Below are 26009 nucleotides of genomic sequence, written 5' to 3'. Positions count from 1 at the left end.
TTACAAAGTGTTACAAAGTACAGCAAAGGCAGGTGCAGGTCTGAGGAAAGCAAATTTGACTGTGCGGCATCACCAGGCATAACTAGCTGGCCATGGGCTCTTCCAGCTGTGGCTGGCCCAGTGATGTCACATCAAGTGATCCAACAGTCATATAGGGACCATGGATCAAATGTCTGCTGCCTACTGCCATATTTCAGTTTTCCTTTTGCTTTAATTTCTTTACTATATGCTGAGCATTAGAGAAATGTTGTTTCTAAAAGATCTTCACAATTTAATTATAGTCAGTTATTCTTTGTTTTCAAAACAAGAAATAGTTCTTAATCATTTGTCACATGAGAGAAATGATGACTATTTCAAAGGTATTGGAGTACAGAAATTATTCAAAATATATATTTCTTAACATTTTTGAAGTTGAAAAATTCCCTTCAGAGGGGAAGAAAAATTAAGGGGAGAGAGAGAAGAAAGAAGCCAGGGCATTTTGGAGTTTATTATACTTTTTTATACTTTCCCCTATCCAAATTAAAAAAAGAAATGTACATTTATTTAAATAAGTTAATTAAAAATATAAATTTACAGTTTTGCCCAATGAAACAAAATTTGGAATTACTATTTAAAGGAAATCAATAATTTAAGTGTGGCAATGGTTATGTCAATAATTTGACATAACTTTGGTCTTGGAACCTTGATTTTACCAGAAACACACAAACCCTAAGACTGCATCAACCTAATTGCTCTTTATGTCTTCAACACGGTCATCTACTCAATGTTCCTTAATTTTTTTTTTTTTTTTTTTTGCCAAGACAAAGCAATATGAAAAGGCTCTAAGCCCTCAGAAAGGCCAGAATGTTCAATTTTTACTTTGTGTTACCTAAAAGCCATTTGCCTGGCACCAGGGGGAAGAGAAGATTCAGTGATTCGGAACTGACACCAGGTGAACAGGAATTTATAGCCGAAGTGATGGCACCTAAAAGATGGGAGGAGGAGGAGGGTGGTGGTGACGATGATGATGATGCTATGTCTTCATTGAGCTGGAGGATGACTGACTTAATGCTCATGGCAACCCTTCAGGTAAGTACTATTATAATCACTGTGATAAAGATGAGAAGGTTCAGTGGCTTTCCCAGGTCTACACAACTGGGAAATGGTAGAGTCTGGAAGTGAGCTTGGGAGGGGGGACACTAGATCTGTGCGTCCATTCTCCCTGCCCTATGATGCTGTGACAGTTGGGATGTTATGATGTCTTACATTCCCAACTTTAACATAAAGGTACAATAGTTACTGTGGTTATAGATGAATATAACACTGGCTTTGTTGGTAGTTTGAAATAACAAAAGTTAACATGCTATATGGTAAAAATGTTTTTCTAGCTTTAAAAAATAATCCACTTGAAAAATGTTCACCTGGAATTGCTTGCTAAGTGAGGTTCAGTTTTGGTTCCATGTCTGAGTCACCTATGTCCTCTTCAAGATCTAGCCACTGATTCCTGTGGCCCCATTGACTGGCCCCTGGTTCAACAACTTTTCTCAAAGTGGTTCAGGAGAGGAGAATAGGTGCTTCATTAAGGGAGGAGTTTGAGATCAAACACCCTGGGATAAAGAGCATTAAACTGATTTCTTTACTGCAGGACTTTTCAGAGTCTTTAATGTGTTAATATGTATCTTAATTTTACTGGGAAAAATTTGCAAATTTCCCCCCCCCTATTTGAACTTAGAGCACTTTGTTGGACTTGGCTTCCATGAAATATACTTTAGGGGACTAAGATTGGACAATAACTGATAGCATTTCTTTTCCTGCCCTCTGAAGGCAGAGAACCACCTGAGTAACCATGACCACCTCTACAAATTCCAGTGCCACATTCTCTCTGGTGCTGTGCGGGTTGTAGGAGAGTCTTGAGAAGGTGGACTGACATTCTCTGCTTGGTCTTGGATCTGGTGGCAGAGCTGGGCTCCCCATGGGGCAGTCCTGCTGTGTTTGCTACCACTGGTTGTATGGGGAAGAGCCAAAAGAGAAGTTGGGATTGCCCTCCACTGCCTCTGTGGCTGGGGATTAAAGGGTACCCCAAGCTGCTTCTCTCATTTAACAAGGATGAGAATAAGGCAGGTCCTCAGATGGGGGGTGGAAGAGAGAGCTAACTCATCATGTCCACTCCCAACCCTGTACAAATCCACAGGGTGGCCCTTCCTCCTATTCACACCATAGGTCTGAGAACGGTGGTTAGTTGTTCTCTGCTGACTCCCTTGATCCATTTTCTACACTTCTCTGTCTGCTCTGTTACCTGGGAAGCTGACCTATATGAACTTCATTCCCTGGCTGGCTGGTATAGGTTTGACCACTGGGAGACACCAGCAGGAGACTAAAGGCAGAAGAAAGAAGTTAAGAGTGTTTTTTTCTCTACTCTCTCTCTGTGTGGACATCAGGGTTCTGGTCACAGCTCTATGCCCGTGGCTGTAGCTCCCACTATGGGGACTTCTTCCAGGCACTAGTTCTCCTGGGCTCTGGCTATCCTGCCTAGAGGTGGTAACAACTTCCTCCTATACTGTGTTCTCAGGGCCCTACAGCATCCCTTAACCTTGCCCACACCTCAGTTAATAGTCCCTTCGTGAAACTCCTCTCTCTGCCAGACCCCAACAGGTGCAACAGAACTCTTCACAGCAAGAATTTAAAATACCCAGAGATCAAGGCATCCAGCCCAAGGACCTGAACCCACATAGTGTGGCTGTGGATGCTGGGATTAGCCTGAGATTGCTCCTGCCTTTTGGAAAGACAAGAGCTGATTTCACAGTGTTAAAACTGGGCAGCAGGTGAGAAGAGTGTCAAAGCCGAGAGACTAAGAGAATTCTAAAATTCCCATGCTCTCCTCTAATTAGGTGGGTTAACAGGCAGTTTATGAAAACAGGAGATTGGATATATTCCGTAATATTTCCTTGTTTTATCCTATGTGGCTTTGAAACCTTCAGAAGTATTTTTAAAGGTGAACATTCTTAACCAAGTGCTCTCTTTGGTCTCAGAGTCCTGGTCTTAGCAGCCAATGTTCAGAAGTGAGAATAGTGCCACTGTTTCTATTTGCGACAGTCCCTGGGTTCCCAACACAAAGGATATGGCAGCTGAGGAATAAAGGTGTGCTCTTTATTATACAGACTGAAAAAGCCCCTGGCTTAAGTCAGCTGCGCCCAGAGGCCAGTCTAAGAACCAGCCCTGGCCTTTTCCCGCTGCTCGACTGAATTCCATCCTGGAAACAGCAGAGCGAAGCATCACACCCATGGCTCTGTGATCTGGTGAATTAAAGAGACGAAGAAAAGAATCATCCTGTTTCTGACTCAAAAACCCATAGAATTCAAAGAAACAAAGATGGAGTTTCTTCTGAGGTGAAATTTGAAAAGGTGGAGGCAGGGAGGAAGGGAAGGAGGCAGAAGAAGGCAGTTAACTCTTTGGGAACAGGAGAGGCATGGTGTGATGCTGGACAGGAAGCCGTCACCTTCAAACCTGGCCTTTCCGCCACATGTCCCTGCTGGGGCTTCTGACATCTAGAATCAGTGGGTAAGCGGATGTGTGTTGAACTGAAAGTGTTAATGACCCAACAAAAGAAACAAAACGTAAAATAAAAGGTTCTTACAAAATGAAAATTCACACAAGGCCATGGCATTTTTCAACACGCTTCCTGGAAGAGAAAAAAAAAAAAAAACGGCATGCTGTCTTTGCTTTAAGTTGTCCTGAGAACTGACCATTGCCATTTAGATCTGGATATTTTATGCACTGATTTTTTGATACCATGCTTTGTAAAAACTATATTCCTTTCTTGGTGAACTATATCTTTAACCTTTTCTATTCTGTGTGTCCAGGATTAGTGCCATCTCAGGACCATGAGCAATGAAAGAACTGTGATATAGACACATTTACAAGAACAGAAAGCGCACGCATCAGAAGTAAAACATTTCTTTTAAAAAAGGTTTCATTCATCTGACGTAATCATGGGTCAGATAGACATTCACTGAGCACTTCCTCTTTGTCAGGCTCTGGATCCCGGACTGGGGCTGCAGACATGAAGGACAGCAGGCCCTGTTCTGCAGGAACTTATACACTGTATCTGGTTCCCAACCTGGGGTGATTTTGCCCCTGCTCCACCCCCCTAACATTTGACAATGTCTCGAGATATTTTTGATAGTCACAGCTAAGAGGGGGTGCTACTGGCAGCTAGTGAGTAGAGACCAGGGATGCTGCTGAACATCCTCCAATGCACAGGACAGCACCCTCCACCCCGCCCCCAAATTATCTACTCAAAATGTCAATAGTGCCAGTCTGATGGGAGAAAGATGACTGAACAGAAAGGACAGCAAAGGGAGGCAAATGGTCAGACACGTGCTTAGGTTTTATAGAAGTCCAAGGGGAGAGAGTCTTCAATTTTTAAAGTGAAACAAATATTGGCATTTTTTACCTTGAGTCATTTTGATTTGTTGTTATTTCCACTACGATAAAAAAAAAATACCTCTAATAACAGTTCCTGATTTCTGGGAACAGTATTCATTAGAGCAGCCTAAAAGCAGACTCTACTGGGTCTAGAAAGATGGAATCACTGCCTCAATTTGATACCAGCTTCGTGGGCGGGTCACGTGAACTTGTGCTGGCGGCTGTGGCCTGAGTGGCTGATGTCCAAATCTCTCTGTGTCACCCCTGGTCTGGAGTATTGGAAAATTGTCATCATCAGGCATTTATTGAAATACTCAACAATGATTGTGGATATTTCCATGTAAGAATCTATTACATTCTTTCCTTCCTCACAAGTCAGAAGGATAGAAAAATCCATCGCCAGCAGACACACCTGTTAGGCCAAACCAAACACACTCACCATAACTCCTCAAGGGGCAATGAGAGCTTTCCTGAACCCTGAAATTATCAGTCACACCTGTACCCCTTCTGGTCGGCTGGACTCGCATTTGGGAGCCAAGAATTTTTTCTTCCTTGAATGGAAGGGGGAAATTATGGCGTCCTTTAACATAAATACTTATATTTGCAAATACCTTTTGGGAGGATAAAACTACATGGAATTGAATTTGAAGAGGAATAAATATAAGCACTATCTCCCCTGTCTCTCCTCTCCCCTGGTCTATTAATTTGATTTTGCCTTCAGAGATGTACAAATTTCCACAGGCAAACAACTGACTGGGCTGATGGTTTTTAATCTTCCGGAAATGTTCAGCACTTTCCCTTTCATTCCTTTCCAGAAGCCTAGGAGATCCCCCCTCCTTTCCCTGCGCCTGATTCTCCAGCAAGGCTTCCTTCAGGCAGTACCGGAGCTGGCACCATGGAAGGCCCAGCCGTAGGGGACAGGGTCCTCAGAAGGGACAACAAGTAAAAACGAGATGAGTGAAGCAAGTGAGACTTGCAGGCCACCTGCCTACACTTCAGTGAAAATGGATGATTCTTCTTTGCGGCAAAGCCCAACAGGGCTTATTTTATTTCCTTTTTTCCTTATTTATTATTATTCTTTATTATTTCCTTTTTTCCCTTATTTATTTCCTTTCTTTCTCATGCCTTTTTCTTAAAAGTAGCAAATACATACTTGGATGAGAGAAAGAGCTAAGAGTGTTTGTTATTAAGGTTGAAACCACTTTTAATAACTCATTCTTTAGTGTATTTTAATGGTATCATTTTAGGAGTTGGCTGGTGACATGCCTGTCATATACTAATAAGAACATCTAACATTTACTGGATGCTTGTTTTGTACCAAGTATTGTACAAAATACTATTTTGTAGTATTTTTCTCACTATTTTATTTCCAAAAAAGAAATGTAACTTTAAATATACACAATGAGGCATTTTCCTCTTGATCAGCCAGGTCCGCTAGCAATGGCTCGTTAGCATGGTTGCGGGGGGTGAGGGTGCGGAAAGGGTAGGAATATGGAGGGGGGTGGTGATGACAGTCTAGAGTCTAAATGTGGTCATGAGGTAATGCAGCAGGGTCTTACTCAGTTCCCAGAGGGCTTGGAGAATTCTGGGGTGGAGTGTGGAGGCCTCAGAAGAGAGGCAGTGTGCTTCCTGCTGCTGATGGCACATGGGGTCTTGGGTGATTCATTGGAAACATAAAAGACACATGGCTGTGTTGGTTTCTTAGGGAAGCAGGGCAGACCCGTTGCAGACACCTAAGCTCTTTCGACAACTGCCCTCATCCCTGTATTGGCACCCGCAATTCTCCACATGGATCCCCTTGCATGTCTTTCAGTTTCTATATGTTCACCTCCCTGCCCCACCAAGCTTCAGGGTGCTTTTGTTCCAGCTCAGATCTATACAGAGGACTGGCTTTGGCTACTGGAGACAGTTTGCCTGAGGCAGAAACACTGAAGTGCTGTAGGAAGGGCCAGTTCCTTTGCCTTAGGTCAGGATGACTCCTGAGATGTACTTATACTCCAAGAGCCCTGCAGGGTCAGGCTGAAGCTACTCTTTGTGTTATAAGGTCATACCCTTGCTTGGATCCTTCCCTTTGCCTTACTTCCCTTCCCCTTACCAGCCTCCCTTGGAGTACTTCCCTAACAGGGCACTTACAGAAAAATCCTCATCTCAGGGTCTGCTTATGGGGAACCCAGCCTGAGACCCTTCCTGAGAATATATTTGCTGTGGTGGTGGTAGGGGTGTGTGTGTGTGTGTGTGTGTGTGTATGTGTGTGTGTGTCTTGCACTTCTTGTGATGAGCTACAACTTCATCAGCTTCTTCTTCACACATGTTCACCCTAGACCAGGCACATCCACACTCTCTTACGTTTTCTTCCAGGGAAGTCAGCTGCTCATCCAGTCTCACTTGGTCTGTCCCAAGAGGAAATGTCCCCTTCTCTCCGTCAGAAGGGACTGGCGGAAACTCCCAGGGCCCTGTAGACTCTGCTATCAACTCCTCTGTGGCATTGATGACTTTCAGGACTTCTGTGGAGATGTTGCAGAGAGAAACAGCAGAATACTTCTGTTTGGTCCAATAACAGAAGGAGACAGAAGACAAGAACAGCACATTAACAATGACACAGAAATTCTACATTACGGCACTCATCATCACGGGATTGATACTGTGGTAACACACACAAACATCAACGTGCTGAAGGAATGAGAAGATAAAAATCTCCCCAGGAGAAGGGAACTTGGGGGAGATTCCACTTGGCTTAGCTCCTGTGACTCACAATGAGTTATTTCAGATTCTTAGGGAGGCAGAGAAGGGGAACTCAAGTGGATGCTATATGTCCTCTGCCCACTGCTGAGATCCAGGACCTCATCTGCTGATGGTACTGTACTTCTCTGCAGTCTCTTGGGAGACACTGCAATAGCCCCCACACCTATTCTCAAGCCCATTCTCCCTTGCTTTCCTCCACCAAATAGGTAAATAGAAAAAGACTCCATTTCCCAGCCTCCCTTGCAGCTGGGGTGGTCCTGTGACATAGTTTGACCAGTGAGCCGGAAAGGGAAGTCTACTGAGGGGCTTTCTAGAAAAGCTTCTGTTTTCCTCATCAGGGGAATAGATGCATCTTGTTTCTTTCCTGAACATAAATGTGTAGCTGTGGAGCCATCAGGAGTGAGGACGAAAACTAAACTGCCAGGTGAGGTGCAGCAGAATGGCTGAAAGAGCCTGGGCCCACAGAGCACTGGATTAGCTGAACCATTGGGAGTCACCACCTGCCTCCCAACATCTTGTTATACACACAAAAAAATGCCCTCTCCGTTGAAGCCACTGTGGGCCAGGTTTTCTGTTCTTTGTGCCATGTTCCTAAGTGACACAGGTCTGTGAAAATCATAAATACCAGGATGAAATCACTCTTGTCAGAACCAAACAAGTTGGAGCTGGGAAAGCATGAAGGAAGAGAGCTCATGCTTGCATGTCTGAGATAAGAACTGTATCAAGGACTTTCTAAAATAACCCCACAAGGAATTCCTTCAAGTCCTTCACACATCTCACGCTTTTCACAACCTACATTTCCTATGTATACACATATTTTTATGCCCAGGTTTATCACTAGACATTCTTTAGGACTGCAGCTATTAGATAAGATGCTCTGGAAAGAACATTTTCCCAGTAACAGCATCTCCACCAACAAACTTATGCCAACTCCAGCTTTGAGCCTCTAGAACCAATGAACTCTGTTTCCAAGCAGCTAATGTAAACTTCCCCTTTTTGCCAAACAAAAGTTTCCCCTTACCCTCCCCTCTTTGGGTGCACCTGTAGCTGGCCAGAGCTGTGTATCCCAGATTATAATCCTTTTTATTTACTCCTAAATAAATTCATTATATTAGGAGATATTTTTTTATAATGTATTTTTTTTTTTAAGTTGACAGGTCCCTTCCAGCTTTTCCATTCATGGCTCAAAATTACATTCAATCCTGATCTGGGCCAAGGTCATTAATAGAGCAGAGGTACTTCAACCACAAAGAATTACCTGCATCTCTGAGTTCATCTGAACATACAGCATCACACAACAAGCTGTAGATCAATGTTACTTGGCAGTCATGATTTCCATTTACAAACATTTTTGTTTATCCCATCGTAGGGTTTGTAAATTGGAAGTCAAATATTGCCTGCAGGCATGGTTTGTTTGACCAGTAAAATGTTTCAAGAAAACCTGGAATTTTAATGTCTTGGTGAGATTTGCTCTTCTAAGGTACCTATCTGACTCATATATCCTGGCCAAAATATTAATGATAGCTATGGTTCGATTTTGCAAAGTTTGTTCCTTCAAGTGGGTTCTACTGCAGATTTTTCACTAGAGGAGGTTTTTGATAGCCCTCCCACGTCACTAGAGAATCAAAGGGGCTGAGTGACGAGTTAGTGACTGAGTCCACAGTCCAGAAGCTAGCTCTGGGTGTCCACGCTGAGGCACATGGTCTTATACCTGTCAACTGTCCTAGGGTTAGGGCACAGATAGGCTCTTCTCTAGCCTGTCTGTTGCACAACAGCTGCTTGACTGACCCCACAGTCATGCTCCTTTTGGTTCAAGGGGCTTTGCTACATATCAAAAAAGTTAGGCTTGGGGTCTCAGGGGAGCGGGATAGAAGAGAGGTGATGCAGACCATCCAGAACAGGAGCAATGTCCAAGGGAACAGCTAGGACCAACTCTCCACCTTAGGAAAAACCTGCAGGGGGAGTCCCCCACTCTCCGGGACCCTGTAATTTGATGTGGCATATTTTGGAGATGGATTGGGCTCAAAATGTTTTTGGCCAAACCAGCTGCCACTGTTTGCTTAAGTCTATTTTAGAAAAGGCAACATTGTATGTATGAAATATTTGTTACCCTTCTCTTAGTAAATAAAACATGTATTCAGAAAGTTTGTCTCTTATTTGGTAGACAAGGTACCTTTGTACATCTTGAGAAAAGAAAGACATGACTAAGGGGTTCAGGAAAAAAAAAAAAGTTAGGCCATAGCATAATGGAAGGGAAAGTATGAAAATTTACACAAATTTCCAAAAAATCTAGGTTCATTAAAGGGCCAAGGTTATTAATGGAAGGACTTATGAGGTGCTTAAACATAAAGAGTGATATGCATCTTGACTCCAACTGAACAGATAATATCAAAGAGAGAAGTTGGACATCAGTATGCTTGGCAGTCATTTTTCCATTCCATCCACAAGCAGACTTGTTTGTTCAATCATAAGAGTTGCAAGCTGGAAGCAGAATATTACCAGAGGCAAGCTTTCCTGACAAGAATATATTTTGGGAGATATGCATTTCCCAGTTCTCTACAGGGTCCACTGTTCATTCTATGTATCTTATTGAGAGCCTCTGGTGTGCAGGCTCTGCACCAGATGCTGGGATAAAGTAGTGAACAAAATGGATGAAGGCTCTGCCCTCATGGCATGATTTTAGCCCTACCCCAGCCACTTGACACATTGACATACTGTCCTGGCCCCTGAATGCATGTGCATTTGCCATCAAGTCCCCGGCAGCTGGTCAGAGGAGACTACCACAGCTTCACGTGGAAGGTTATAGACCTGGACCCTTTCAGAAGGGAACTAGTCTCCAGCTGGGGGAAGTGACTGAAAAAAAAAAAAAAAAAATATATATATATATATATATATAAACTGGACAAGATCTCACTGTTGGTTGGTGTCACAGTTTTGCTTTCCACTGGGAAACACAAACTGGAATCCACAAGCAATTTCCCATCTGTAGAGAATCAAGTGTTTCTTGTCTGTTACCCAGGAGTGGGATGTTTGCTCAGATCTGCGGGTAGGAGTGGACAGCACCTACTGGAAATTGAATAACTGGGACTTAATTAGCTGTATGACAGGAGTTGGGCACCTAACCTCCTTTTTTTTTTTTTTTTTTTTTTTTAGTGTATTCACTGGCCCAATAAAAGAGATTAGAAGATTTTGCATAAGTCAAAATTTGCTGTTATGTAAATGTCCTGTTCCCTGCCCAGTCTAGAGAAAAGTGGAAAGCACCTTCTACAACTATGTTTAAAAAGCTATATTTAGAAATGGGTAGGGTTTTGTTCAGATGAAAAGCTGGTGGAGATTCAGAGGTGGCTGGCAAGAAGCCTTGTATGTGGGAGAAATGAAAAGCTAAAGGATCCTTTTTGTTCCTATTGCTTACAGAGGGACGAGCTGAATTGCACAAAGCCAGCATGGACTGAGAGCCCAGGAGGAGTGCTCCATTATGGCAGCTGACATTACTCCAGGTATTATAATAAGACAGACCACATGTGAGTTCCATGGTAGCAAACAAGGGAGAGGAGAAAGTGTGGAGATAGTCCACCAACAGAATAGGAAGCTGTCACAGAACAGGAAGGTTGGCCACAAAGACACTCATGGCCAAGAGACCCACAGATGATAAAATGAAAATGACCAGTAAGCCCATGTACCAAAATCCAACCTTCTAGTGATTAAAAAGTACAAATTAAACAACAAATTTAAGTGCTAGACATATGCATGATTCTCTCTGAAAATGCCAAGTGTATGCCATTATGCCTTAGTGCAGGTAGAGCTGGCACTTGGAGTTGCTGGTCCACCATGGGGTGTGTTTGCTCTGATGCACTCACACTTTCCATCTCCTGAAGCCAGATGTTCACCTCTGAGAGTCCAAGTGTCCACTTCTAGGATTCAGTCTGTGTTGCAGCCCCATGGAGAACATCAACATCAACTTCACAACCATCGGGGCTGAAACAAGCAGTCCAGCGCTCGGGGTGCAGAGGTGATGAGAAGCACTCGGTCGTGAAAGCCCGCAACAGAGCCACATGGGCAGTAGGAGAGGAAGGTGAGATGCTCCGACCCCTCTCAGCCTGAGGAGCACTTTCCCCAATCGCATCACGTTGCATCAACCTTAAGGAAGACTCATGATTCCATCGTGACTCATAACTGACAACAGGACCGAAGCAAACCTTGAAGAAAGTTGTTTACCACTCCCAGGGTGGGGCCCTGCTACAGAGGCCATTTTAATAGACCCGAGAAAAAAGACCAAGTCAGGACCCATGTTATCAATGCCAGTTGTATTGTTTCTTTTTTCTCTAGGGACTGCACAGCAGAGCAAGACTTCTTTGCTTTTTGTTTCACGATCCACAAACTTTAGTCTTAGCAAAATTTCTATACTGTCCCCATGCACATTTTCTTCATATAAAACATGTTGCTATAAATGAATACTTACTTCAATTATTCTTCCTTATAAACTGTTTTCCAAAGACATGCAGAATGTAAGGTGTTGCCAGGGGGAGATTCTGAGCCTAAAGAATTCTATAGAAGAAAATATTTTCATCCTAAACACTAGATATACCTATTTATATGCAATCCTTGCAAATTCTCCTGAGATTTTCCCAGTGCCATCATTCACTTCAAAGTTTCATTTTGGACAAAGAAATGCAAGGTCATTTTGAGCTGGATTGAACGAGAACAGTCCTTGCCAGAATGTCTCAAGCTTGTGAAGCTGGGAGCAGCAGGAGCGTGGTCTGATCATTAGATGCCTGGCTTCACAGAAAGAGACCACTTTGGAATTAAAGAGGGTGGATCCAGCCTCAGATCTTGAACACGTGCAGGTGTATGTCTGTCACAGCTGGGCTAAAACGGGGTCCACGTGTGGCAGAGTGTGATGAGCCTGGGCTTTGTCACAGGTCAGGGATGTCTATTTATGTAACTCAGTATGTCTTGATATAATTAACTTTGAGGATTAAATGATGTGTACAGATGTCTGGGGCAGAAGACAGATTTTCCTAGCTCTACCTTGGGAACTGTTGTGACATTCATAACAAGAGCAAAAAAGGCAAAACAGGTAGTAGCTGAAGGGACATTGAAAACTTGGGTTTTTGAGAGACACAGAAGCAAGCAGTGTGCGTGGGGGTCTGTGGGTCAATCAAGAAACAGAAACTGCCACTTTAGGGACATGCAAGGGCTTCCTTACCCATTAGGCACAGTAGGCATCCAGCCTAGGGCCCATCATTCTTTTAGAGGCCCATGAAAATGTTTTAATTTCTTTTAAAATTGCAAGAAAAAAATGGACTCTTTGGTCTAGGAAAGTGTTTTAAAATATAATATTAGTATATTAATATTTATACTAACACAGTTGTAAAATATGATTTTTTAATGTTTTATATGGAGGAAGGAGTCCATGAAGGCAAAAGTGCCTGGGCCTATCAAAGTCATAAATTGGCCCTACTTTTGCTTATCTGGAGCCCCTCGTGAGAAGATACCTGGGCAGGGCCTGGTTCTCACAGTGGCTGGGCAGCAGCAGCCTGGTGAGGCCTGTGCTCTGGGGCCTGTGCCAGCTCCAAACATCACTGAGGCCTTGAGTGGCCACCTACAAGAGAACTGGCCATGATGGTCATGAAAGCATGGCAGAACCCTCTCTCAAGACTTCCAAAAATAATGGAGGGAGACAATGGAGGGGGGTGCTGTGGTCTTGGGGTTTCCTGCTGGGGATTGATGGTAATGTGACCACTTCATTTGCACACACAGGTCTGTGAGTCCTGGAAAATTCACAGGAAAATTGTCTGTGTGAACTTGGGCAAATAACTTAACCTCTCTGAGCCTCAGCTGTAAAATGGAGATAGCACCATCTAGCTCAAGAGGACTTTGAGAGGATTAAATTAGACAGCATGTGTCAGGTGTCCACACAGGCTGTGGGTCCTTATCAAGCCCATCTCACTTGCTCTTCTGGCCTGTTTCCTGGCTGGAGGTGGGCACATTATTGGTGAGGGCCTAGTGGCTGAGACACCTCTCATTACGTGCTGTACTCTTGAAACATCTCGCCTCACCTACTTGGTGTCTTGAAGAATGTTTTTTATCATTCTTTACTCCGCAAAAAGTTAAACTTTGCTGCTCTTTGTTTCCCAGTATTTTCTTTTACTTTTGCCAAATAAGAATATTTTAAAAATAAAAAAAGCCACCATGACCTACTTTTGCTTATGATCACCATAATTTCATAAAAAAGGATAACTTAGCATGAAAAAGGGAGTACATAATATCAGAATACAGAATAGTCTGTTCTAAGAAATGACAGTAAGCAACTGAACACTCACGCACACACACACACACACACAGAGAGAGAGAGAGAGAGAGAGAGAGAGAGAGGGAGAAATGTCTTTATTTCTCTCATCCTACTATTTCCCAGTTTTAAGGAGAGTAACAAGAAAGGGGACAGAGGATCCTGCATTTCCCTCTTACTAGGAGTAAACTGAACCATATATACGCATATGCAATAAAATCAAGGTAAGTCATTGCCTAGCTGGGATGCTGAAAATACCAGGCCCTCAAACACGATCAACTATTTCCCATCATCACTACTTTAATTCAAGCCTTTAAGAAGTATCTGCTCTATGCTGGGTACTGCACTGGGCCCTGCAGAGGATACAGAGGCAAATAAGCCTTGGTCCCTGTGCTCAGAGAGCACTGAGGGGGAAAGGTCAAAAAGATTAACAGTGAGTAGCAGAAAACAAGTCACTTCCTGCATTGTGAGCGACAGGCTGTGGATCTGCAGAGGGGACAACCAGGTTCCGGCAGCACACAACTCTGGGGGTAGGTCTGGAAGCACAAGGAAGATGTTGTATCAATGGCCCTGCAGCCCAGGGCACACTGTGAGAAACATATGAGAAAGGGAAACAGGGGCCAGGTCTTATGGTGCCCTGAATGCCAGCCTCAGGAGCTGGGGTTTTGAACCTCTGGCAATGAGGTGCGGCTGCAGGTTCTTGCTGCAAGATCTGTCATTTACTGAGCTCCAACTATGTGCCAGGCTCTGGCATATGCCTTATTTAACCGTGTGCCTTGCCTTATTTAACCCTCCTAGCCACCCTATGATGCAGGTCTTATGATCACTCTGTGTGGCAGATGAGGAACTGAGTCTTAGAGAGGTGGCGTGGTTTGTCTCGAAGGAGCTGGGATTTGCACCCAGGTCTGCCTGATTTGAAAGCACAGGCTCTTAACACACCAGCGTGAGAGATGTGTGCTTTAGAAAGGTAATTCTGATGGCCACAGGAGGAACAGATTGAGGGCTGGGGAAAATCGGAGGCGGAGAGAAAGCATAGAAAACTATTACTGCAGCTCAAATCAAAGGTCACAAGGGCCTGGGATGTGGCAGCTGTAGTAGGGATAAAAGGATAAAAGGTGCAATGTTCCAGAAAGAGAACTGAGCGGACGCTGTGCTGAGAGTAAAGAAGGAGATGGCGAGACGCTGCTGTGCTTTCCAGCTGGGTGATCTGGAAGACACCGACACCATTAAAGGAGATTTAAACACCAGGAGGGAAAAGAAGCGTTCATTAGGCTTTTGAAATAAGGGAAAATGTAACATTTCCAAGCTCCTTTTCTCACAACCCAAGAGACTGGGTGATTACCAAATGCCAAAATGGAATAACATCCAAGTCAGTTGTTTAACTTTTACTTTAAAGTCATTATTTTTGATATTAAGTTTCCCGGGCACGGGGGTGAAGAGATACAATCTTCATAGTTGGTTTTAGTGAAATCAAGAAACTGGTTGAAATGTGGGGCCCTCCAGTCGTCCCTTCAGTCCTGTGATAGATGAATGCTCCTTAGGGGCTTACAGGGGAGAGTGGACATCCCAAGCGACAGAAATAACTTTAACAGGGGTCTTCTAAAGACATGCTTGAGCACAAAGGAGTGCATGGAGGAATTACAGGCAGAGCTAAAAAGCTTTTCAGCAGTTCCAGCTGCATAAAACAAACACGGGGCCATACCTTCTCCCCCTGCCGAACGTTGTTTCTGAGAGACTCCTTTAGGAGGCAAGAGAAGAAGAAAGGAAGGAAGCCGGCTCAGAGTCAGTGTGGGTCCATCCTGTGCCAGGTATGACCCCAGGCTTCTCATTGTTTTATTTAACCCTTAAAACAACCTACAAGGTTGAGATTTTAATTCCATCGATAGAGATGAAGGAGCTATGGCTCAGTGAGGAGAGGCAAAACTGAGATTGGAGCCCGGAGCCTTTGGTCTCCGAAGCCCATGCTCCTTCCCACCTGTCACACCGCTTCCTCCTTCACATCCGTAAGTCTCTGGACTGACGTAGAAAGTGATGGTGAAACAGAATCTGAGTGAACAATCACACCAGTGAACAAGAGATCAGCAAGAGAAGGGTGTAAGGACAGGGAGCCCTCAGGTCACTGAGGAGCCCTTACCAACTGACATCAACAGAGTTAAGTACCTTGATTTGGCAAGCCCACGACCAAGCCACACAACGAGGCTTGACATCTGTCCATTGATGAGTTCCTGTTCTAAGCCTTCGAGTCCACCTACGATTGAGCAGCTAATGGCAACCAGAGTGAGAAAAAATGCACTCGATAAGAAAATCTGTTCTAAGTGTAATCCAGACTTCACAGTCCACTCATTATTCTTCTGTCCCATATTACAGATGCTGTCTTGGCTTTATGAAATGCTTCCATCAAACTACCAGAGCAAGCAAGGAGATTTGTCTAAATGCCCTGATTTCATCTATTTCTCTCCTTTTCAAAGGTAGGAAAAGAAACTCCATATGTCCTCCTAAATAGTTGACAGAAATCTGCTAGAAAAATTCAAGCAAATATGTTTCAGTTCTCATGAAACATAAGGCACTTTGGTGATGCCTTTTAAACCCGTCAAAATACGTTCTCCATGAACAGACTTATGTCCCTGAAGAATGACTTGATGAGAGAGGGTGGCACAGAGTGTGGAAAGAAACTGGAACATGAACTTAATAAATTAGCATATGTAATAAACCAAAACGATTACACATAACAGATTAGAATCTAGCTGGCCTCTAGGAAGGTTTGGGTTCTTAAATAATCCAGGTCTTCATGGCCAAGGCCATTTATGAAAGAAATAAGATTGTCCCTTTTTAATGGTGGTTAGAAATAAATTTTTAAGTATACTATGTGTACTTTAGTTCCAGAATTAAACCCAATGGTCCGTATGTTTCCCTGACATCATTTTCCTGCCTTTCCTTGGTGGTGTCTACTATTGCTTGATGTAGGCGACCAGGCGAGACCATGTCAGGACCTAGAGTGGGTGACAGAGGAGGGGAATGCTGGGGCCATCACCTCCGGCCAAACCCACCCTGGCAGGTGTAGAGCATGTAGGAGATCCTTTCTTGGTCCAGGAGGTGATCATAGCCATTGACTTTTTACACTGACTGTTCCTCAGAAAATACTTGTAATTGCTGATATCTATTGGAAGCATTTCTCCACTCCTGGCAGTAACCAGGGCACAATTAGGGCATGTGCTTGGCTCTGAAGAAGCCGAAGGTGACATGAAATCACCATTCACTCTCACTCAGAAAGGAGGTGGCACATGGCAGCCTGGGTGATCTTGATAAATGTTACTTGTTATTTCTCTGCTTAAAATTTTCCAGGTGCCTCCTATGCTGCCAGGATAAAATCCAAAGCTTCTGCATGCCCCCCCTAGCCCTGCTTGCTCTGGCCCCTGCCCTCACCTCTCCCACCACTCTCCCTTGTCAAGGTCATTTCTACCTTTGGGCCTTGCATGTGTTCCTCTGCCTGGAAAGCCCTTCCTTTGGATCTTTGCCCGACTTTCTCCTGCTTGTCCTTTGGGTCTCAGTACAAAAGACACTTGTTCAGAGAGTTCCCAGCTGTCCAAGACTCTTCATCCTCCTGAGTCCCTCCCATTACTGCTCTGCTTCATCTTCTTAGCTCACATCACTATTTGAAATCTTCCCTTTTGTGTGTTTATGTACTTATCAGCTGCCTCCTCCTACAGAAGGTAAGTTCCCCGACAGCAGGAAGCTTTCTCTCTTACCCATACTGCGTTGCAGCTCCTGCAACAGCTCAATAATTATTTGTTGATGAAATGGTGAATGAACAGGGATTCAAACTCCAGAGCTTGTGCCACTTACAAGAGAAATTGGGCATCTTTTTTTATAGTCTCCTATATCTATTGCTGGGCCTGCAAACCAAGGGAATCCATCCATTCCTTCCTCAGAGTGAAAATGGGGACATTTCTCGCTCACCACATCGCCTACCCAAAGAACAAGTGAACACTGTCCCAACACCATTTATTAAAAAGCCACATTTTTCTGACCAGGATTGGGAAGTGAATGGGAATCAAGAGATAAATCATAAGTTAAATTTAACATATTTTAGCCTCTACTTCTGGACTATTTCATTACATCTTATAATGATACTGCAAAAAATTAATTACTGTGCCTTTAAAACATATAAGCAATTTCTTAATAGATGGGTCCTCTTTTATTTTTTCTAAATATTTCTAAACTATTTTTGACTGTTTATTCTATCAGATGATTTTGATTTTTAGAATCTTTTTGAAAAATGGAGTAACATTTGGTTTGGATTTTGCTTTGAATTACATTAAACTTCTAACCTAATTTTGGAAGAATTCATCTTTACAACATCTTTCCTCCCAGCAAACTGCTAGTTTTCTTGGAGATCTGCAGTTTTCTTGTCAAGTTTTAATTTCACACTTTTTGCTCTTATTATGGATAGAATTAGTTTCCATGTTATCCCCTCATCCCCCCAATCTGGTTTGAGATTAATATGCAAATTTGAGCTCACAGAAAATGGCTAAACTACAAACCTCTGAAATGAGAAGTTCTAATGTAAATCCCAGAACCACTTGAGTGATGTGTAATTATGTAGAATGATGTGAATTTATAATAGACCTGCTAGAGTAGACCCTTTTCTTGGAATAGAATGGATTTTTATTTTACATTTATTTGCATTCAAGGTTGCTGTCTTCTATTACAGACTTTTTCTATTACAGGTAATGTTCATGATCTGACCTTATCTAGGCTTTCAGTGCTGCCCGGGGATCTTCCTGTTTCTCCACATTTCCCCCCCATTTTTTGCAATAGCTATTTCAAACCCTCTCCACAATCCTCAAACTCCAATTCCACTATCCACTCACTTTCAGGAGACAAACTTGCCTCCTAGTTCAGCGTGAGAGAGGTTTAAAAAAAAAAAAAATGCATAGAACATAAAACAAACCTCCTCAACTTCCTGACATCAAATTTACCCACTTACTTGTATCTGGACCAATTTTCTTTGCTATTCCAATACCTATGCCCATCTGCCTTCTAGACCTCATCCGCCTACATTCTAAGAATCCCTTATTGTTGGACACACAGGCTGTTTCCAGCGTTTTCCTATAATAAAAACACAATGCCTGATGAACTACATTGTAGTATACCTTTGGCTGCTTGTCCAGTTTTTCCTTAGGATAAATGAAAGTATAATTGCTGCATCAGAGGGTATTAACACTTAGATTGCTTTGGGCCACCAAGTTACCACTGTGCTAATAATATGTGCTTACACTATTTTATGTGTTTTAGACCGCCTGTTTTCATGAGCTCTTACCAACATTGATTATTGTACTTTTTAATCATCCTGTTAGGCAAAAGTGGCATCTCATTACTTTAATTTGCATTCATATTGATTGTCTGAACAAAAAATAAACTTTGCCCTGTTCATGGCCATTTTCCCAGTTCTTCAGTAGTGCCAGGCACATTGAGACACTCAATAAACATTTGTTAAATGAAAAAAGTGAATGTGCCAACCACATGCCAAGTTCTGGGCCAGCTGTTATACTAAATTAAATTGTAATACAATTGAAGTTGAATATTTTTTCATATGCTTACTGGCCATGCATCGCCCTTTATCTATTGGTGTTAAGAGGATATTAATTCTTCTCCCAATAGGTATTTAGTCAATGTCTTCTTCATTATTGTTTTCCTTTTAATTTTATGAATTGTTTTTGATGAACATAAGTTCTTAATTTTTATGCAATCATATATTTTAGTCTTTTAAGTTTCTGGCTTTTCTTGTCCTAATTTTATAAAATATTCATCTGTAATTTACTCTAGTAAGCACATAACTTATTTTACAACATTTTAAACTCCTGCCCATTGAGAATTTATTCCCATATATGATACGATGTATGGATCTATTTAGTTTTTTTCAAATATTAACCAGCTTGCACTAAATAATTTGTTAATAGTATAATATTTGTTAAGTAAACTTTTCTCGCTAATATTAAATTTAATGTTGTCATATCATATTATATTTATATCTGTTTCTGTATTTTCTACTGTGTTTCATTAATGTTTTCTTATTCCAGTACTAACACCATTGCTATTATAATGGTTGAAATTTTCTTGGCTATTATTATTTTCTTGAATTTTCTTGGCTATATTTTATGCACTTAGTCTTCCAGATGAACTTTAGAAAACCTTCATCAAGTTTCCAAAAAAACCTCATTAAGATGATTGGAATTCTGTTAAGTATATGCATTAATTTGGGGAAAACTGGCATCTAGAAAAGTATGAAGTTTTCCCATCCATGCACAGGATATGTTTCTACACTTATTCAATCTTTATGTCTCTTAGCAAAGTCAGTTATTCATATGAGTCTAAGTTATTCAAGGCCACTATGTACATGGATACATTAATGAAACATAGCAGAAAATATAGAAACATATATAAATATAGTAATTTTTTCTCTCCATCATGGATTCACATTACCTTTTAATTCTATTTTCCACAACTTTTTGAAGTACCCCCACATGTATGTGAATGCATATGTATGTATGTGTGTGTGTGTATTACATACAGTAAAATTCACCTTCCAAAGGCATACAGTTTTATGTTTTGACAAATACATGTAATTGTGTAACCACCACCAAATCAAGATATAGAATAGCTCCAACACACTAAATAAGTCCCTTATGTCTCTTTACATCAACCTTCCACCCACCCGATCCTCTTGCAATCATTGATGTTTCTTGTCCCTATAGTTTTGCCTTTTCCAGAATGTCATACAAGTATAAATGAACAATATGTAACCTTTTTTTTTTTCACTCAGCATAATACTTTTAAGATTCATCGATGTATGTATAAGTGATTCATTCCTTTTTATTGCTGAGTAGTATTGCGTTTATGGATGTACCACAGTGTGTCCATTCACCAGGTGATGAACATTTGGGTTGTTTCCAGGTTTTGGTAATTACGAACAGAGCTGTTATAAACATTCCAAATCCAGTGTGTGTGTGTGTGTGTGTGTGTGTGTGTGTGTGTGTGTGTGTGCGTACACTTAGGAGTGGGATTGCTGGGTTGTATGCCAAGTGCATGTTCAACACTGTATATATTTTGTTGCTATTGCAAATAGGATTTTTCCTTTATATTTTCTGAGAGGTTATTGGTAGTATATGAAAACCTTTGCTTAGGTACTCTTTTGAGATAGGTCATCCTGCCAATCACATTATTCTGAGTAATCTTTTTAGTTGATTTTATTATCTTAATTCAGAAGTCTAAAGTCAGTAACATATCATTGTAATTATGTTTTCTGCTCCCCAATATTGGCAACTTTTACTTCTTGTCTAATTGCATTGGCAAGAGTGCCAGACCAATGTCGAATAATAGAGGTAATAGAAGATATCTGTGTCTTCTTTCTGTCATTAATGATAATTTTTTAACTTGGGGTATATAGATGGGTCTTCATGTGGTCTGTGAACTTTCCGGTTCTATCCAAATCATTTTCATTTTTTACACTTTACAAAGAAAGGTTCATAACATTTACCAAATTCATAAAAAGGTCTGCAACCCACAAAAGACTATAGCCATTGCTGTTGAGTTTTTATCTTCCTGTTTTATCAGAAATGGTTGCTCAACATTATCAACTGTTACTTTGGAATTCATTCTTTATTCAGTATTTATGGATATTTATAAATTTCCTAATATATGTCAGACATCAAGCTAAGAATTTAATAAAATAATCATGTTTTTCCCTATTTAACCTGTAAATATAATGAAAAATATTAATAGATTTTCTAAAATTGATATTATTACATTCCTAAACTAAATTCTACTTGGCCATTGTAAATTATTATTTTAATATGTAGTTTGGAACAATTTGCTAACATGTTGAGAATTTCTGAATGTTTATTCACCAGTGAGTTAATATGTAAATTTCTGGTGGCATGTGATTTTTGCATCAGATTCAGACCAAGATTTTAATTAAGTAAAATTAACTGGAATGCTTTCCATATTTTTAAATGCTCAAGAAAAGTTTAAATAGTATGGGTGTTATTAGTACCATTAACATTTTTGATGGATTTTATTTTCAAAAATACCTGGGACTATCTTCTTTTTGAGGAATAATTCTTTAACCACTTCACCAATTTCTTCCGTGGTCACATCAGGTTTTATAGTCTTCCTAAAATTAGTTTTGCTAATTTACTTTACTTTCAGCCGCTATTTTCTAGTGGTTTTTTGTTTTGTTTTGTTCTGTTCTTTTATGTGACTGGCCGATATGGGGATCTAAACCCATGACGTTGGTGTTATAAGGCTGCTCTCTAACCAACTGAGGTAACTGGCCAGCCCAGCCACTATTTTCTAAATAACTACAAATTTAAAAAAAATATTCATCTGTAATTTAAAACAAATCTTAAAGTCATAGATTTATTATTTTTCAAACATATGGACGTGCTATTTTAATTAACAAAATATACATTTATATAAGAGCATTTATAGATTCAGCTCTTTGTCATGTATTTCTTAGATCAATAGCAAAATATCATGATGTTCATGATGTTTTTGATATTTAAAATGAGTTCTCATTCAGAAAAAAAAATCTAGAGTTTCACTGTGTTACTTTGAAATGGATATTCTTCATCTTGCTATATAGGATTATCTTTCTATTCCACTGAGAGTTTTTTTAGTAGAATATGTGTTGAATGTTTCCAGGGGTCATTTTAGCATCAGTTGAGATTATTATGTGCTTTTAAAAAACAGTACTTACTAAATTATTTATTATAACAGTGGAGTTTCCTGTATTAACTTTATTTTGTATTTTCAGAATAAAATATATTAGCTATGACACGTGATTCTCTTAATATTGCAAAATTCAGTTTGCTAGTATTTTCTTTAGGATTTTGGCACTTGTAGAGAGACTGGTATACAATTTTCACTCTTTCTTTTGTTTTTACATTCTCTCTACTCAGAATGTCTTCCAAAAATGCAATCCCACTTATTCTGCAGAGCTTCAGACACACAGTATCTTCTTTGCCTCCTCTTCTCTCTCCCTTCCCATGATCCCATCTCCCCAGGGCATCTTACTTTTGCACTTCTGTGGGGCAAGAGCTCTGAACCAGTGCCTTGTTTTCTAGACCTTTCTACACATAACCTTCTAGAGCAACTCTGCCTTTCTCTGTTCAAAGCATATCTATCCTATGTCTCATTCCATTGCTGTGGCTGGGGTGACATCTTTTCCCTGGCCTTTCAGACAACACCTGTATTTCACAGAGGCTTGAAGGAATATCTGCATTGGAGTCCTGGCCATCTTTCTCTAGCCTTCAGTCCATCTTTTGCCTAAAGAAGAAGATACTCTGCTGAAACCCCAGATCCAGGAGAGAATACAAGACTCTGCCTTCCTGGCCAGGCAGGCCCCTCCCTGTACACACAGGACACAGATGTGGGAATGAATGATGCCAGTAATGACGTGAGTGAAATGAAACCTCCTCACCTGTTCAAGCACTGTGGATAAGAGCTGTAGCTCTAAGTGGACAGCTAAAGCTTCTCTTTTTTCCTAGGGCAGCAGTTAAACAGAAAGTTAGAAAAAAGGTGTTAGTTCCTCAATAGGCATAAGGCCTATTGAAATCAACGTAGCTTGGAAGTTACAAGTCAGGATCTAACACTATATTCACCTAGCACCAGTGAAGATGAAGACACTCTTCTGGAATAAATGCTGCCAGGGAGGAAAGGCACTATATGTTCATGTGAATGACGATTTATTTTATGACAGTGAGACACACGTGGACAATACTTGATTTTGTGTTAACATTGTGACATCAACAAAAATTTTTCATCAGCACATTAAACTTGAGAAACCCAAGGGTCTGGGAAACCCAGACAACAGTCAATAATTCTGTCTCCTTGACCACTGATCAGGACTGTATTTCCATGTGGCTTGACTTTAGTAATTGAGAAGAAGCCATTAGAAAATGCACACATTTGTCTGTTATTTGGGTACAAAGACATTTATTAATTTAGGAAAGTCTCAGTACTTTGATGAGAATAATTTTATGAAACTATAAATATGGGGAACATCTGCTGGTCTGTGAGTCCCTTGTGAAAATAAAGCACAATGGCTCAACTATTGTGATAATAACTAATAAACAAAGACACTTTAAATAAAAACGTTTCAGGACACTAGATGTACAAATTTGACTATAATGCAAGAATTTACTAACCTGGGCCTTTAATAAACACTTTAATAAACAACAAAGATTGACACATAAGGCCTCATTTGTCATATAAACAGTATTGTAAATGATACTTGTATCAGGGAACAAAAACTTATTTAATCCATTACATATCTAGAACATGGAATTTTAGAGCCAGAAGGTGACTTTGGCGGCTACTGCTCCAGGCCTGAAAATATCAGGGGGTTTGTGGGAGACTTGGCCCCTGAATGTAGTCTCCAAACTTGGGCTGGGAGTTCTTGGTCCTTCTCTGCATCCTTCTTTCAGGAGTGTAGCAGCCACATCCCTAGAGGCAAATGGTTCTAAGAACTATTTCAGCCAGGGCTTCTTCTAGAACCATTGGCGTGACCACCAGCCCAGTGGTGGAGGAAAAGCAAGTGCTCCTTCCCAGGCTCTGAGGGCCACATGGTTTGGAAAGCTGACCACTGAGGTCTGATGGAAAGAAGCTGTTACTTAAAAAAGAAACATGACCCTTTGGGTGTTCAGTTCCCAAGAGGTTTTTGGACTGGTCCCAAGCTCTACAAGCTCATTGATCAACCTACTTAAAATTCAGATGGGAGTGATGAATCCTTAAGTTGTTTGGGCTCCCAACGTCCAGCCAAAGTGGGACATACAATCCTACTGTAGGGATAAGTCTCCTACAGCAAAGGGCTGACTCCAGTCAATAAAAGTATTTTTCTAAAATGTCTTTTTCTGCTGCCAGACAGGATTCTGAAGCCCCAATTCTAGATGGGATGTCATATTAAGAACACTGAACTGCCAGTGATGTCACTGTTTCAACGGTAATATGCATGTTCCTCTGCTTTGGCTCCCAGAGAGCAGGGACAGTGGTGGAGAGGGGAGAGACACATGCAGTGTGCTTAGTGCTCTCCCGCTGTATAAGGCAAGATTCTTTGTGGCAAGATAAAGGCAATTAGCGGCCAATTTGGCATTTGGATTTTCTCAGTTCTTATTTACAATACTAAAGTGAGCATTTGTAATTTGAGGAATCTACATTTTCTCCTGCTTGGTTACTGTCTTAGTCTGGGCTCCCCCGGAAGCTTATCCTGAGACAAGGATTTGTGTGCATGTGGTTTACTTGGGAGGTGATCCCAGGAAATAGTGGTAGAGGAATGGGGAAGTCAGAAAGGAAAGGGAGTCAGTAAAGACTGCCTTATCAAGCAATTTATCGCTGTGGGTGCCTAGAGCTAAATCTGCTGAGGAACTCAGGGAGCAAGTATGCCTCATGCCTCAGAATCACCACCCCAACTGGGGGCAAAGGAGCTGGAATATTTACACGCTTCCCATTAGTCACTAGTTAGGGCTGCTCCTAAGAGTGTTATTTCTCCAGCACATCCAGCTTGCCCTCTGCCCAGGAAGAGGAGCTCCAGCTGCTCGAGAAAGCCCTCAGGTAGACTTCGGGCCAGTGCATACTACCATAGTAAAAAGATAAAGGTAGAACACTGGCAGCTTCTAGAATAGTCACATTAGCCCAGATTCACTCCCCAACCAGTGTACGTGTGTGCATGTGCATGTGTGTGTTGTACAGATGAGTGGTGGTTACATCATGGTGAAGTCACAGTTACTCTGGTCCTGAAGAAGGAAACTTTGAAGTTCCAATGCAGTGTTTTTCCCCCTTAGATTCTGCATAGCATGAGGAGCACCAAATATGGTCACAGACCTATGGTTTGATGCTACAAGTGTTGATTGGGAATTGGCACTGAGCTGTCCCTTCAGTACCAGCAGATGGATGTATTTCATGACAGTGAAGTTTATTTTCTTTGATACTGTTAAAGGGGTACAATAATTATAACTTGCTGGGCTCCTGCTATGTGCTAAACCCTATGTTGTGTAATTCAGCCTTCACAACTCTATAAGGGGCTGTGATTATCCCCATTCTACAAATGAGGCTAAGATGTGTTTATCCAATCAACAATGAAAACCTGGGCTGCATCCTAGGGATTAATTAAAAACAAGACAGACATGGGCCTGTCAACATGCTGAAAGCAAGTACAAGGACTGCAGGGCAGCTCTGGCTGCTGAGTGGAGAAAGAATTGGAGGGGTCAAGAAGGACCTAGAGGGACAGGGAGACCAGTTAGGAGGTGGGCTGTAGAAAGCAGGCAAAAATGACACTGGTTTGTTCTAAATAGTGTGGTGAGCTAAGATGTTAACCAAAGTCCACAGTGTTTGCAAACTGCATGGTTGTGTTTCAAACCTAGTCCAATCCTAAAACCTATCTCTATACTCTTCTGTTTTTAAATAATATTCAATATGTAAAGCTGTATTTCTGTTTCCTTTAACTACAGTAGTTCATGCCAAATGGAGGAAAATATATTATCTTTTTTGTTTGCTACCTGCAAAGAATGATATCTGG

At 41.4% G+C, this 26009-nt stretch overlaps 1 protein-coding gene across 1 annotated transcript in view; it reads right to left on the bottom strand.

The window, feature by feature from the left end:
• MYRIP (myosin VIIA and Rab interacting protein) overlaps positions 1-26009 on the bottom strand; it is a 353617-nt gene that overhangs the window by 15138 nt on the left and 312470 nt on the right. The window contains exon 12 of the mRNA XM_063114747.1: positions 6751-6945. Within this exon, the coding sequence (XP_062970817.1) occupies positions 6751-6945 (195 nt within the window). The remainder of the gene's footprint in view (positions 1-6750; positions 6946-26009) is intronic.

This window comes from Cynocephalus volans, chromosome 11 (genome assembly GCF_027409185.1).
Source record: "Cynocephalus volans isolate mCynVol1 chromosome 11, mCynVol1.pri, whole genome shotgun sequence".
Lineage (NCBI taxonomy): Eukaryota > Metazoa > Chordata > Mammalia > Dermoptera > Cynocephalidae > Cynocephalus > Cynocephalus volans.
Note: the sequence above shows the minus strand (reverse complement) of the source record. Positions and strands in the feature narration are given on the sequence as shown.